The sequence below is a fragment of the Phacochoerus africanus genome, chromosome 7, assembly GCF_016906955.1.
Source record: "Phacochoerus africanus isolate WHEZ1 chromosome 7, ROS_Pafr_v1, whole genome shotgun sequence".
NCBI classification, from domain to species: Eukaryota; Metazoa; Chordata; class Mammalia; order Artiodactyla; family Suidae; genus Phacochoerus; species Phacochoerus africanus.
In genome coordinates this window covers 8,061,570-8,075,722 of record NC_062550.1, presented here as the reverse complement: position 1 = coordinate 8,075,722, position 14,153 = coordinate 8,061,570, and the positions used below count along the sequence as shown (strand labels likewise).

General features: G+C 45.2%; 1 protein-coding gene across 5 annotated transcripts in view; it reads left to right on the top strand.

Annotated features, from left to right (window-relative positions):
- The window catches only part of TNRC6B (trinucleotide repeat containing adaptor 6B), a 246,590-nt gene that overhangs the window by 191,855 nt on the left and 40,582 nt on the right, over positions 1–14,153 (top strand). For all 5 annotated transcript variants that reach the window (XM_047786192.1, XM_047786193.1, XM_047786191.1 and 2 more), the window contains 6 exons: positions 121–2,469; positions 4,865–5,023; positions 7,793–7,968; positions 10,710–10,781; positions 11,650–11,695; positions 13,332–13,480. In XM_047786192.1, coding sequence (XP_047642148.1) covers positions 121–2,469; positions 4,865–5,023; positions 7,793–7,968; positions 10,710–10,781; positions 11,650–11,695; positions 13,332–13,480 — 2,951 coding nt within the window. The remainder of the gene's footprint in view (positions 1–120; positions 2,470–4,864; positions 5,024–7,792; positions 7,969–10,709; positions 10,782–11,649; positions 11,696–13,331; positions 13,481–14,153) is intronic.

Genomic DNA, 14,153 nt, shown 5'->3' with positions numbered 1-14,153 from the left:
AGCTGGGTAGAGAACTAGTTTGTGGGGAAACGGGATGAGCTCTCTGAGGGGCAGTTCGAGCCTGGGTGTTAATAGATTGAGCATGTGCTGCTGTGACTGAGATGACAATCTCTTTCCCAGAGTCAACCCTTGGAGGTGCTGCTGCTTCAAATTATGCAAATTCCACTTGGGGCCCGGGAGCCTCCTCCAACAACGGCGCCTCCCCCAACCCAATTCACATCTGGGACAAGGTGATTGTAGACGGGTCTGACATGGAAGAGTGGCCTTGTATTGCCAGCAAAGACACTGAGTCTTCTTCCGAAAACACCACCGATAACAACAGTGCCTCGAACCCTGGCTCTGAGAAGAGCGCTCTGCCAGGAAGCACCACTAGTAACAAAGGAAAAGGGAGCCAGTGCCAGTCTGTGAGTTCCGGGAACGAATGTAATCTTGGGGTCTGGAAATCTGACCCAAAGGCTAAATCTGTTCAATCTTCCAGCTCGACTACAGAGAGCAACAATGGACTAGGAAATTGGAGGAATGGGAGTGGTCAGGATAGAATTGGACCTGGCTCTGGCTTCAGCAACTTTAACCCAAATAGCAACCCATCTGCCTGGCCAGCGCTGGTCCAAGAAGGAAATTCTAGGAAAGGGGCATTGGAAACGGATACTAGTAATTCCAGTGCACAGGTTAGCACAGTAGGTCAGGCATCCAGGGAACAGCAGTCAAAGATGGAAAATGCGGGTGTTAATTTTGTTGTCTCTGGCAGAGAACAGGCTCAAATTCATAACACTGATGGACCAAAAAATGGAAACACTAACTCCTTGAACTTAAGTTCACCAAACCCCATGGAGAATAAGGGAATGCCCTTTGGAATGGGCTTGGGGAACGCCTCCAGGAGCACTGATGCCCCTTCACAAAGCACTGGAGATCGAAAGACTGGGAGTGTTGGATCTTGGGGTGCAGCTAGGGGGCCTTCTGGAACTGACACAGCCTCTGGACAAAGCAATTCTGGAAACAATGGGAACAATGGAAAGGATAGAGAGGACTCCTGGAAAGGAGCTTCTGTTCAGAAATCAACCGGGTCAAAAAATGACTCTTGGGACAACAATAACAGGTCTACGGGTGGGTCCTGGAACTTTGGCCCTCAGGACTCTAATGACAACAAATGGGGTGAAGGGAACAAAATGACATCTGGGGTCTCTCAGGGAGAATGGAAACAGCCGACTGGGTCTGACGAGTTGAAAATTGGAGAATGGAGTGGTCCAAACCAACCAAATTCTAGCACTGGAGCATGGGACAATCAAAAGGGCCACCCCCTCCCTGAAAACCAAGGCAATGCCCAGGCTCCCTGTTGGGGAAGATCTTCCAGCTCCACAGGAAGTGAAGTTGGAGGTCAAAGCACTGGAAGCAACCACAAAGCAGGAAGTAGTGACAGTCACAATTCTGGCCGCCGGTCGTACAGGCCCGCACATCCTGATTGTCAGGCCGTCTTGCAGACTCTTTTGAGCCGAACTGATTTGGACCCCAGGGTGCTCTCAAACACTGGCTGGGGCCAAACTCAAATTAAGCAGGACACAGTGTGGGATATCGAGGAGGTGCCAAGGCCCGAGGGGAAATCTGACAAAGGAACTGAGGGGTGGGAGAGCGCTGCCACACAGACCAAGAACTCAGGGGGCTGGGGAGACGCACCCAGCCAAAGCAATCAAATGAAGTCTGGATGGGGGGAGCTCTCAGCCTCTACAGAGTGGAAAGACCCCAAGAACACAGGAGGCTGGAATGACTATAAGAACAATAACTCTTCCAACTGGGGAGCAGGACGACCAGATGAAAAGACATCTTCCTCTTGGAATGAGACTCCCAGCAAGGATCAGGGGTGGGGAGGCGGTCGCCAGCCCAGTCAAGGATGGACTTCTGGAAAGAATGGTTGGGGAGAGGAAGTTGATCAAGCGAAAAACAGCAATTGGGAGAATTCTGTGAGTAAACCTGTGTCCGGGTGGGGTGAAGGAGGGCAGAATGAGATTGGGACTTGGGGCAACGGTGGGAATGCAAGCCTAGCTTCAAAAGGCGGGTGGGAAGATTGCAAGAGGTCTCCAGCTTGGACGGAGACAGGCAGACAGCCCAATTCCTGGAACAAACAGCACCAACAGCAGCAGCCGCCACAGCAGCCGCCGCCACCACAACCAGAGGCTTCTGGTTCCTGGGGAGGCCCAGCCCCACCCCCTCCAGGCAATGGACGACCTTCCAATTCCAACTGGAGCAGCGGGCCGCAGCCAGTAACCCCCAAGGACGAGGAACCCAGTGGCTGGGAAGAGCCATCCCCACAGTCAATTAGTCGGAAGATGGACATTGATGACGGCACTTCAGCGTGGGGAGACCCTAGCAGTTACAACTACAAGAATGTGAACCTGTGGGATAAGAATTCCCAAGGGGGCCCAGCACCTCGAGAACCAAACCTGCCTACCCCGATGACCGGTAAATCAGCATCAGGTAGGCACTGGCTTTTTCTTACAGGTTTTGATGAAGAAAAGGAATCCTAAACCAAGGCATTTTTACTCAGCTGCACTTGTTGAACTTAGCTGTTTTGGGAATCTTTCCTACATTAACTTTATACTGTTGTTCACAGAAGCTCTCTTTATCTAGAACAATAGTGATAATAGACACTGGCAGTACATTTTCGTGTTCTTTCTTGGCAAAAGGAAAGGATGGCACCCTTGGGTTAGTCTCTCACTGCCCTCCCCCATTTTTAAATTTTTTTTTTTTAGTGATTACATGGGTGTGCTGAACCCTAAAGACATATCTTGCTAAACAAACTATGTTCTAGATTTAAAAGTAAAAGAGTTTAAATAGTGGTAATAGACCTGATTTCCCTTCTGGTTCTGCTTGCGGACACATCTCTGTATTTCTCCTTGGCCAGCAATGGGAAGTATTCTCTGTTCTTGCAGAGGCCATCAGAAAATGCTATAGCGGGAGTTTCCATTGTGGCTCAGAGGAAACAAATCCGACTAGTATCCATGAGGATGTGGATTCAATCCCTGGCCTCGCTTAGTGGGTTGGGGATCCAGCGTTAACTGTGAGCTGTGGTATAGGTCGCAGATTCGGCTTGGATCCCACGTTGCTGTGGCTGTGGTTAGGCCAGGCAGCTGTAGCTGCAATTCTATCCCTAGTCTGGGAACTTCCATATGTTCTTTATCAAGAACTTCCATGCTTGATAAAGTGGAGATTGGTATCTCATGATAATAATCAGTTTCTAAACTTTCTTCCCTCCTGGGTGTTCCCTAGTGGCTCAGCGGGTTAAGGATCTGGCATTGTCACTGCTTTGGTGTGGATTGGATCCCTGGCCCAGGAACTTCTGCATTCCACTGGCGTGGCCGAAAGACAAAAAAACAAAAAAACCGAAACAAAAACCTTTCTTCCCTCATTTGAATAGGAAACATCATACCTGGTAAATTAAAAGTAGTGCTGTGGTAATCTTTCAGTTTGGCATCGCCAACTGGCATGTCAGCAAATTAAGGTGATGCACCATTCATGTTATTTTTGGGGTTTTTTTGATAAAAATTTTAATCATAATACTTGATTTTCCATTCCCCTAAGACCAGTGTGCAGAGTTACGGCCGCTTAGAAAATGATTACTTTTTGGGAGTTGCCATCATGGCTCAGCAGTAATGAACCTGACTAGTATCTATGAGGATGGGGTTCAATACCTGGCCTCGTTCAGTGGGTTAAAGGATCCAGCGTTGCCGTGAGCTGTGGTGTAGGTGGCAGATGAAGCTCAGATCCCACATTGCTGCATTGCTATGGGTGTGGCATAGGCCAGGAGCTACAGCTCTGATTCCACACCTAGCCTGGAAACTCCCATATGCCATGTGTGCAGACCTAAAAAGACCAAAGGGGGGGGGAGATTACTTTTAACTAGTCTTTTTTTTTTTTTTTGTCTTTTTGCCATTTCTTGGGCTGCTCCCACAGCATATGGAGGTTCCCAGGCTAGGGGTCTAATTGGAGCTGTAGCTGCCGGCCTACACCAGAGCCACAGCAACGCGGGATTCAAGCTGAGTCTGCGACCTATACCACAGCTCACGGCAATGCCAGATCCTTAACCCACTGAGCAAAGCCAGGGATCGAACCCGCAACCTCATGGTTCCTAGTCGCATTCATTAACCACTGCACCACGACGGGAACTCCTAACTAGTCTTTTTTTAAATATTGAATGAGAAAGGAAATGAATATTTCTCATTAATTCCCTGTCTAGAATAAAACCTGCTAACATGTAAAAAATATTTATTCATATAGTGAAAACCTTCAGGTTGTACAGAATAGAAAAAGGTAATAAATAAAAAAATCTTCCCCCGTAGAGTCTCTCTCCAGAAGTCTTAGAATTTTGTGTGCCATTCAGAAATTTTGTTCATACCTATAGAAAAATGTAACTCTCCTTTAAATTTTTTGCACAGAGGGCTTGTACCCATTACACTGTTCTTCACCTTGCTCTTCTTCATTGTTCTTAAGAACCCTGCATATTATCAGTTGGGTTTGTGTCTTTTAATTGCTTCATATCTAGTACTCATTAGATGGGAACCCATAATCGGTCAGTCCCTTTTTGATAGATATTTAGTTGCTTCCAGATGTTTTCAGACCATGAAGCAGTGAGTATTACTGTACCTGTCACTTCATCAACCTCTCCCACTAAACCTATAGTATAATTTCCTGGCCGTGGAATTATTGGGCCAAAAGTTAGAGTGACAACACCAAGTATCCCCCATGCAGGTGGAACCCGTTTGTATCTCCAGCCACGGAATACAGGAGTGCCTGTTCCTCCTACCTTCACCCCCACTGGATATTGTGTTCATTTAACAAACCATTCTTAGAGATGCATGTGCTTTCTTTGCAGTCTGGAGCAAAAGCACACCACCTGCTCCAGATAATGGTACTTCAGCGTGGGGTGAGCCAAACGAAAGCAGTCCTGGGTGGGGTGAAATGGATGACACAGGAGCATCGACCACAGGCTGGGGGACCGCACCCTCCAATGCTCCAAATGCCATGAAACCTAGTGAGTATATGGGGTTATTTAAGGGAGTCTCTGTTAACTTGGGGCCACACGTTTCGGTGAGGGCTGTTTCATGTTTATAAACTATTGTTTTACTGAGGTTTAGCCCCTTGAACCTTTAATAAATGGTTAGTAGCAAATGGTGGGAACCTGGCTTGGCTTACATAAAAATTCTTAACAGTGAACTAAAAGCCCTAAGTTAATTCTGTTGATTTCATTTTAAGTTAGGCTTAGTGTCTGGCTAGAGTTGAAAGTTTGATGTGGTGCTTTTTATTGCCCAGTAACTTAAATATTGCTCACTATATCTAATTTGCATGTCTACTCTCATGTAGTATCATTAAAAAAAAAAAAAAAATGTCCTGGCTTTTAACATGGAACATGGTCTCTGCTGCCCAGTGACTTCATCCTTTCATCCCTTTCCTCTTCGTCTCTCTTCTCATACATCCACCCACACAGGGACATTTAAAGTTTCTCAAACCCAACAAAGATTTCTTCATTTGAATTTTTTAAACAAAGCACGTCACACCTCTTCTAATCATTGAACATCTAAGCTATACTTGATCCAGCTGGCAATGTGTAGTTGCAGCAATTTGCAAAACTTTGTCCACGGATGCCGTGGGACACCGCATTGGATGTGCCTCAGTTGAAACATCCGAGTTTCAAGTGCCTGTTTTCGCTTGTTTGTAGTTTTCTTTAAAAGTGTTCCAACGTTTCTTTTCTACCATATTGTAGACTTCAGGAATTGCCTTTTGATTTAAAAATGTGGTCATACTGAATGCTCAAAATTTGAACAAGTAAAACATTCCATTGTCAAGGTTTTTTTTAATGATGTTTGTGAGCCACGTGAAGGAACATCACCTTAGCTTTTCTCTGTTCTAGAAACTCACTCTTGTGCCAGTGTCACTGGACCGCCTTTTAAAAATGACGACTCTCCTTCACGTCATAGAAATCTCTGCGTAAAAGCATTCGATTTCATCTTGATTTTCATTGTAAAATCAGCTGTCTGGTCAAGGAATATACTGTCCTGTAGACTCGGAATAGATCCAGAATGTTGTTGGAAGACATTAACCAGACCCTTGGCACAAGGAGCTACTTTAGCAAGTCCCTTCAGGATTTTTGTGTGTCTTTCCCAGCTTCAGAATCATCTTTCTTCCATCATCACATCCTTAGTTTTCTCCAGATTTTAAAAATATCTTCTACTCTTTAGGATCATCTATAGTTAAAGCTGTGATTGCATTTACCCTTCTTTCCCTGAGTAATTTGGAAGTGTAATACTCAGAGGAGGGGGCTCGCTCAATAGCCTTACCGACTGATGCTGATAATTTACCTGTGATCTTCTCTAGACTGCAGGTAGCGTAAATCTGGGGCAGGAGGAGGAAGCTGTGCTCTTTTTTTTAATCTTGCTACAAGAAGTTTTGTGTTGAAACTTCAGCTCCTTTCTCTAAAAGAAGGGTTACGTGCGTGTCTTCCTTTTTTTAAGGAGTCAGTGTGTTATTGATGTTGGGTTTTTAATTCCTATTGCTTATCGGGTGTATGAAGCCTATGCTTATGTAATAGTGGGTCATCTCCTGTGCGGAAGAAATGGTCCTGATTATCAGTGGCATTTCCAGCAGCAGGGAGAACAGCCCCCAAGCCGCCTCTTGCTGCCCTGGCGTAGAGCCCCTGCAAGTGAGGCTCTGTCAGGTTCACATGGGCGTTGCTGGGAGAAGATGCCTCGGTTGGAAGGACTCACCTGCCTCCTGCCTTGTGTACTTGGTGGTGTCTGCGAAGCTTCACAGGCGCAGCCCTAGGGTATGGCAGCAGTCATTCAAGGAAGGGCCTGGAAGAGCCACTTCTTCTGCCTCCTGTTCTTCATATGAAGCTCCTACCCCTCCCATGAACGTCCTGGCATTTGTAAATTGAAGATATGGGTGGAGGTTTTGAGGCCAAAGAGTTTATTTCCCCTCGTCCATTATTTTATAGAAAATCATTACCACAAAGTGTATTCATCACTTCCATACACTATTTTCAGAGGGAGATTAAGGATTTATCCCAGTCTCCAAAGTAAGGGTCTTTGTTTAAAGGGGGATGTTGTTGGACTTGAACGTGGATACTGATGACGTCCTGCTTCCTCCAATGTTGGAGCCCTGATTTCCCTCTGTCTTCACCCTCCCTTCCTCATGCGTCTTCCAACTTTCCTCTACCTGACTTCTGAAAGCCATTGTCCTTGCCTGGGATCTTTTTAATATCTAATACATTTCAGGTGTATTATAGCTAATACGTTTCACATTTTCATGAATTTCTCTTCTTCCACCATAATTTTGATATACCAAATCTAAGAAAAATTTCTTTTTTATCCCTTTTTCATGTGCTTTTCACAGTTGTTCTTTGCCATACCTCATATTTGTAAAGTCCATTATAAATGGAGTACAACCCATACTCTTTGGAGGCTAAAGCAAAGGACTGCAGTAAAACAATTGAGATGCAAATTTCTTAGAAGTAGTGGTGGGTTCTTTTCAACTTGGGGATTGCTCTCAACTTTGTATAAGGGGAAAATCATTGAACCTGAAACCAGGAAATCTTGATTTGGGGTTTATTAACTTACTGTGTATCATTGAACCTTTATAGATTTCCGTTTCTGCTCTCCAAAGTTCAAATAATATTTGCCTTGCCCTAAAGAGGCATTAGATAAAATTAGAAATATACTAAAATGCTGCATTTACAAGGAGTGGTTATTGTGGTTATTGTCATGGAGAAGCTGTTACATACAGTGGGTTCCTTCTTCTCTTAAAGATTCCAAATCTATGCAAGACGGCTGGGGGGAGAGTGACGGGCCCGTGACAGGAACTCGCCATCCCAGCTGGGAAGAGGAGGAGGATGGAGGCGTCTGGAACACCGCCGGCTCTCAGGGAAGTGCTTCCTCCCACAACTCAGCAAGCTGGGGACAAGGAGGAAAGAAGCAAATGAAGGTAGCCTGCTTATTCATTCTTCGAAGGCAGAAGCCAGGCAGCTAGAGAGTCCCTGAGGTCCTGAGTGAGGGTGAAAATATTTCCTTAAGAACAAATAACTACTTGCTCTTTACCCCTCATCTTCCTTCCCCGTGACCTTGGGATCTCCAGCTACAAGACTGTTGCTGTGGGTAAAATGGAATTTTCCAAAGAGATGATTTTTTTTTCACTTTAGTTTCCAGATTATAGTGAGTCCTTGAACGCTTTGAAGGCACACTTGATAAATGTGTTAGGCGTTTGTGTTCTAAAGCCAAGCGAGTCCTCAGAGTAAATCCCCGTGGCTGTGCAGGAGAGAAACTGCAGTTCGGTAGCTTCGTAGCCTGGCCGCTGGCGGTCAGCACAGCCGCTCTTGTCTGGCTCGGGAAATTCCAGGGCCCGGACCCTTTTCCCGATGGAGCGAAGGGCCCGCGCGTCCCCTGCTGCGGCGGCCGATGACTCATCGACATCCTGTACCGCCTGTGTGCCCCACGGCCTGACTTTCTGTCTCTTGGAACGACGTAGTTTCTCCTTTGATTTGCATCATTTGACAAGGACGTTGGTTTTCCATCTAGAACCTGAACGGCCCTCTCGGCAGAAGCGTTTTCATTCCAGCCTTTTATTCCACACATACTGAGGGAGGTAGAAAATGGGCAGCCACGTAGTTCATTTCAGCGTGGGAGCCTGGCTGCCCCGAGAAGCACTGCACAACGAGTGTTCTCCTGGGTTTCAGACACTGGATGCCGTTTCAGAAGGTCTTCAGGTGGCCAGTCCCCTTTGCCTATAAGGATTTTGTTCTGAATATGATTACTGTCTTTTCTAGCCCAAGAATACTCGTTCTTTCTGTCAGAAACATTTTGTTTAAGCAGTCATGTATAGTTTTCTCTGTTAAAGGACTTTTATTATTCTAGTCACAAAAGAAATTATTCTATAAACATTCCAGCATTTTTAGTACACTTGTGTTGTCTAGTCTGCTCTGGCTTTCTTTTTGTTATTTAAAAATTAACAGTGAGTTCCCTGGTGATACAGCGGGTTAAGGACCTGGCATTGTCACTGCTATGGCTCAGGTTCAGTCCCTGGCCCAGGAACTTCTGCATGCCATAGGTGCAGGCAGAAAATAAAAGTTTAAAAAAAAAAAAAAGGCAGCACTTCCGTGCCTGCCTGCTTACACTTCTCACAAGTGTCCTATCTTAATAAATCTATTTCTTGCCTATCAAAAAAATGATCATAAAAAGTCAAAGTAAAAAAATAAATAAAAATTACCAATGAGACCAAATTACAAGACAGTTTAGGAGACTGCTGAGGAAACAACCGAGTGAAAGGTACTGGGCCGCTCAGGTAACCTCCAAGATTGAAATAATGGGGAATTAAATGTTTCTGCTTCACGATTGATGATTCTGACCTGAGGGCCTTTTTGTGAGTGTATGATCAAATGCAGACGACATACAATTTACCGTCTTAGTCAGTTTGAAGGTTCGGTCCCATGGCATTAAGTACATTCACATTGTTGTGCTGGCATCACTAACATCTGTCTGCAAAACTGTTCTCATCTCGGAGTTCCCCTGGTGGCTCAGTGGTTAAAGAACTTGACTAGTATCCATGAGGACATGGGTTTGATCCTTGACCTCGCTCAGTAGACTAAGGATCCAGCATTGCTGTGAGCTGTGGTATAGGTCACAGACTCGGCTTGGACCTGACATTGCTGTGGCTGTGGCCATGGTGTAGGCCAGCAGCTACAGCTCCCATTTGACTCCTAGCCTGGGAACTTCCATATGCCGTAGGTGCAGCCGTAAAAAGACAAAAACAAAAAAACAAAAACAAAAACCCCAAAAACTCATGTTGCAGAACTGAAACTCTCTACCCATGAAGGAATAACTACCACTTTTCCCCTCGCTCCCGTGAGGGTTTCGTTTTGTTTTGCTTTTAACCTTTAAACCTGCAAATGAACTTAAATACCTTAGCACTTTGAAGAATAATAAAATCGATGTGACCAATATCATCAGAACACAAGCAGAATTTTTACCTGGAAAATGCACACATGCACACAAGCCCCATCACCTTGTGCCCCCACCGGGTCCCCGTCGTAGTTCCACCTGCCTTCTCCATAGAAATAAAAGTGGAGCTGATGACAGTGTCTTGTTCAGGGGAGAAACTAGTTTGTCTCATTAAGAAGTAAACAGAACCTTACGTCTGCCTTACTTTGCAGTGCGCTTGGTGATGCTGTCTTATGCTAGGCTTCTTTCCCATAGGGGACCCGTGTCCTTTACACTGGAAACGGCAGGTGAACGTGCTCACACAGAGAATAATGGCCAGTTTAAATAGGCTCCTTTCCAAATAACATGCACTAGCATCCAACTCTTTCTCTTTACTCCTAATATAAACCGGCTTGGGTTACAAGGAAATACCAAGAGGGAAGGTACTAACATGCAAACATTGGGTTTTCCAAAATCTGATCTTCTGTTTCTAGGGTAAAAGCACTGGCTGGGCATATACACATACCGTTACTTCTAAATCAGTGCAACAAAGAAAGTAATGAAAACATAGATGTAACTACAGCGTATTACTTTTTTAGACTAACAGATAGCATATCAAAATATCATTAAAGAGGAAGCGTTAGGGTTCACAAAGGTAAATGCTTGGTTTTACATTTTCAATCAGTACTTGTACGGCTCAGCTGACATAAAGTAAATTACTTGGTTCTGAGGTTACTTCTGTCCTTTCTGCAGAACTCACTAAAAGGAGGAAACGATTCATGGATGAATCCTCTTGCCAAACAGTTTTCAAATATGGGATTGCTGGTGAGTTTTATGTTTTCGTATGTGTCATGTGTCCCAACTCCTACATTTAGTGCAGATAGTAGGACCACTGCCACATGTAATAGAAAATGATAGATTTAGAAACTGGTTAAGCCGTTAGAAGGCAGAAGCCAGGCCGTGTTCCTGATTTGGATTTGGCAATACTTGTTCTCTATTCTCTTCTTTTTTTTCTTAATGAAATACTCCAGTATTTAAAGGTTACAGCTCTTAAATTTGTAGTCCTTTTCCTTAGGCAGTTAGGGAAGAAAGGGCCAAGTACTTAGCACTTGTGTAATTTTTGCTGACGATTATACCCGTTTTAATATGATAATGTTAAAGACAGCAACAGCAGAATAACCAGGGCGGCTCTTTGTGATTAATTATATAGGCAGTTCGTGTAGGATTTCTAATTTTCTGGTCTCTTGGGAACATTGTGGGGGCACCCCGTCCCTGGTGCCAAAAGACAAATGACTTGGCTGCACAGCTCCAGATTTGATGACTTGACAAGTCACGAGAAGAAGTTGTCATCCCTTGGCTGCCACTCCTGGAATTTGATCCCGAGCCGACTGGAACTTGAGGACGGGGTTTATTTCTCCAAGCAGCTGTTTAGCTGTTGCCCTGTCTGTAGATGTACTGAAGCTAACTGGATGTGAAAACTGAATTTAGGAATGTGAGCACCAGCAACAGTCAAAACTAGTCGTATGAAAAATGTTAACATCTTCTTCCAGTTTAAGGCTCATTTCAAAGGACCTCGTTTAGCACTAGTAGTAGAGGAAGGTGCGGCTCACTCGTGAGCTAATGCCATTTCTTCTCTGTTTCAAACTCTTAATTCGAGCCTTTAATCTTCCCTCATGTTCTTTATTATTTTCAGAGTCAAACTGAAGATAATCCAAGCAGCAAAATGGATTTGTCTGTAGGTGTGTATCACTCCGCGAGTACCAGTGAATCTGTTGTTCACGGCCCTGTTGGGATCCCCTGCTCACGTTGAGTTGGGGTGGGTGCAGTTCTGTAGACGCGGATTCCACACTCACTGTGGAAGGGAAGGTACCATGCTGGACACGAGGTAGGGGCTGAAAACTCCAGAGAGTGCAAGAGCCACGAAAGTGCTGTGAGTGAGTGCTGTGTGCCAGACACACCAAACGGAGACTGAGGGGCCACCGGCACACTGTGGAGAACGTGTAACCACAAGAGAGGCGTCGGCCTTTGCTCAGCTGCTTTGCCAGCTCCTCCAGCATGTTCAAGAGACGCCAGAAATTCAGATCCATGTTGACATGATTTTTAAATACTAGAAGCTAATTCAGATGCTTAAAAATTGCTGTGAGGCCAAGATATGTCCATGGCCCTGCCAGAATCAGCCCTCAGGTTGTCCCACCCTGTCTGCACCGGGATGTGTCGTCATTGACCAGGTCCCCGTGGCGAGCAGACCAGATGCAGATCTGCACAGTGATGCTGTTGTTCCCCCCGGAGGAGCGGAGAGAGTCAAGCCAGGAAGCAGAGAGGACGATCCTGGGAGAGAAGGGAAACGGCCTCTGATCTGTGATCCTCTTAAATATGAGAATAACTGAAAAATGAGCTTTGTGTCAGTACATAGTAGCAGATTTATGGAGATGTGGAAAAATGGTCATTACATCTGGGAAATTACATTGTCGCAGTAACATGGCTCACACCTCCGCTCTTCAAGTTCTTGATTTTAGGTCAACAACCATGCCTCTTAGATCTTTTTATTCCTAATGATTGTATTTCACAATCCCAACTATTTATCTAGCAGATGCTAAAATAGCAACAAGAGACATCTCTTACTGGAGACATTTGAATCTCTGAGCATGATATATTCATCAAACACATCAATAACCAGGCTTATTTTTTAGTCATAGTTTTGCCAGGTGAGCCCTAAGGCTCGTTTTCAGTCTTCCATAGAAAACAAGCCACAGGAGTTCCCTTGAGGCTCAGTGGGTTAAGGATCTGGCCTTGTCACTGCTGTGGCTCTAGTTACAGCTGTGGTATGGGTTCCATCCCTAGCCTGGAAACTTCTGCATGCTGCAGGTGCAGCCAAAAAAACCCTAAAAACCAAAAACAAGTTACAGTGGATATGTATTGTGGAGTTTTTTTGTTTGTTTAAAGCACCCATGTCTGGAGTTCCCGTCATGGCTCAGTGGTTAACGAATCCATGTAGGAACCGTGAGGTTGCGGGTTTGATCCCTGGCCTTGCTCAGTGGGTTAAGGATACGGTGTTGTCGTGAGCTGTGGTGTAGGTCACAGACTCGGCTTGGATCCCGCGTTGCTGTGGCTCTGGTGTTGGCTAGCAGCTACAGCTCCAATTGGACCCCTAGCCTGGGAACCTCCATGTGCCATGGGAGCAGCCCAAGAAATGGCAAAAAGACAAAAAAAAAAACAAAACCAGCACCCACGTGTGTTCCAGGGAGGATCACCAGGAGCCTGACCCAGTGAGGGCTCCTCTGGTCTTAACACCAGCACCCCAGCGGGGATAGTGGACGGGTCACTCTTGGTCACGAGAAAGACGTTGACATCTTCACTCTTCTGTGTCCCTTTCAGGGAGCCTTCCAGATAAAAAATTCGATGTGGACAAGCGAGCAATGAATCTCGGGGATTTTAATGATATCATGAGGAAGGATCGATCTGGGTTCCGTCCACCTAATTCCAAAGACATGGGAACCACAGATAGTGGGCCTTATTTTGAGAAGGTGAGTTGAATCCTTGGTTTAAGATAACTCCTGAGAACCATTTGGGTTCCCATTTGTCTTTTGATAATTAATTTCAGAAGGAAGCGTAGAATTACTGAACTAAATGAGTGAGCAAAATACAAATATCACCTGCCTTTGAATGGTAACTTGAAAATAGCTGATGTTGACAGGTGATTAGGTATCAGCTAGATCTGTCTTGTCTTTAGGATATGAGTATAATGAATGGGGCCCAAGTTTTGGGGAAATGTATGTTTAGAGGGGGAACATGGTCTGACTATTTATAGTTGGGCAAATGCACACCTAAAACATCAAAGAGGGAGTTCCCTGAACCCGATTAGTATCCATGAAGACACGGGTTCAATCCTTGGCTTTGCTCCAGTGGTTCACGGATCCAGTGTTGCCATGAGCTCTGGTGTAGGTGGCAGACATGGCTCGGGTCGCATGTTGCTGTGGCTGTAGTGCAGGCCAGCAGCTACAGCTCTGTTTCAACCCCTAGCCGGGAAACCTCCATATGCCGCACTTGCAGCCCTAAAAAGACCAAAAAATAAAACATAGAAGAAATTCTAGAGACAAATTTATTATTAAGTTCTTTTTTCCTGCTACCGTGCAACGACTAATTAAATCTTTGGAACTTGTGCCAGTGCTCTGTGTCTCTTAAGGCCTTGCCTTCCAG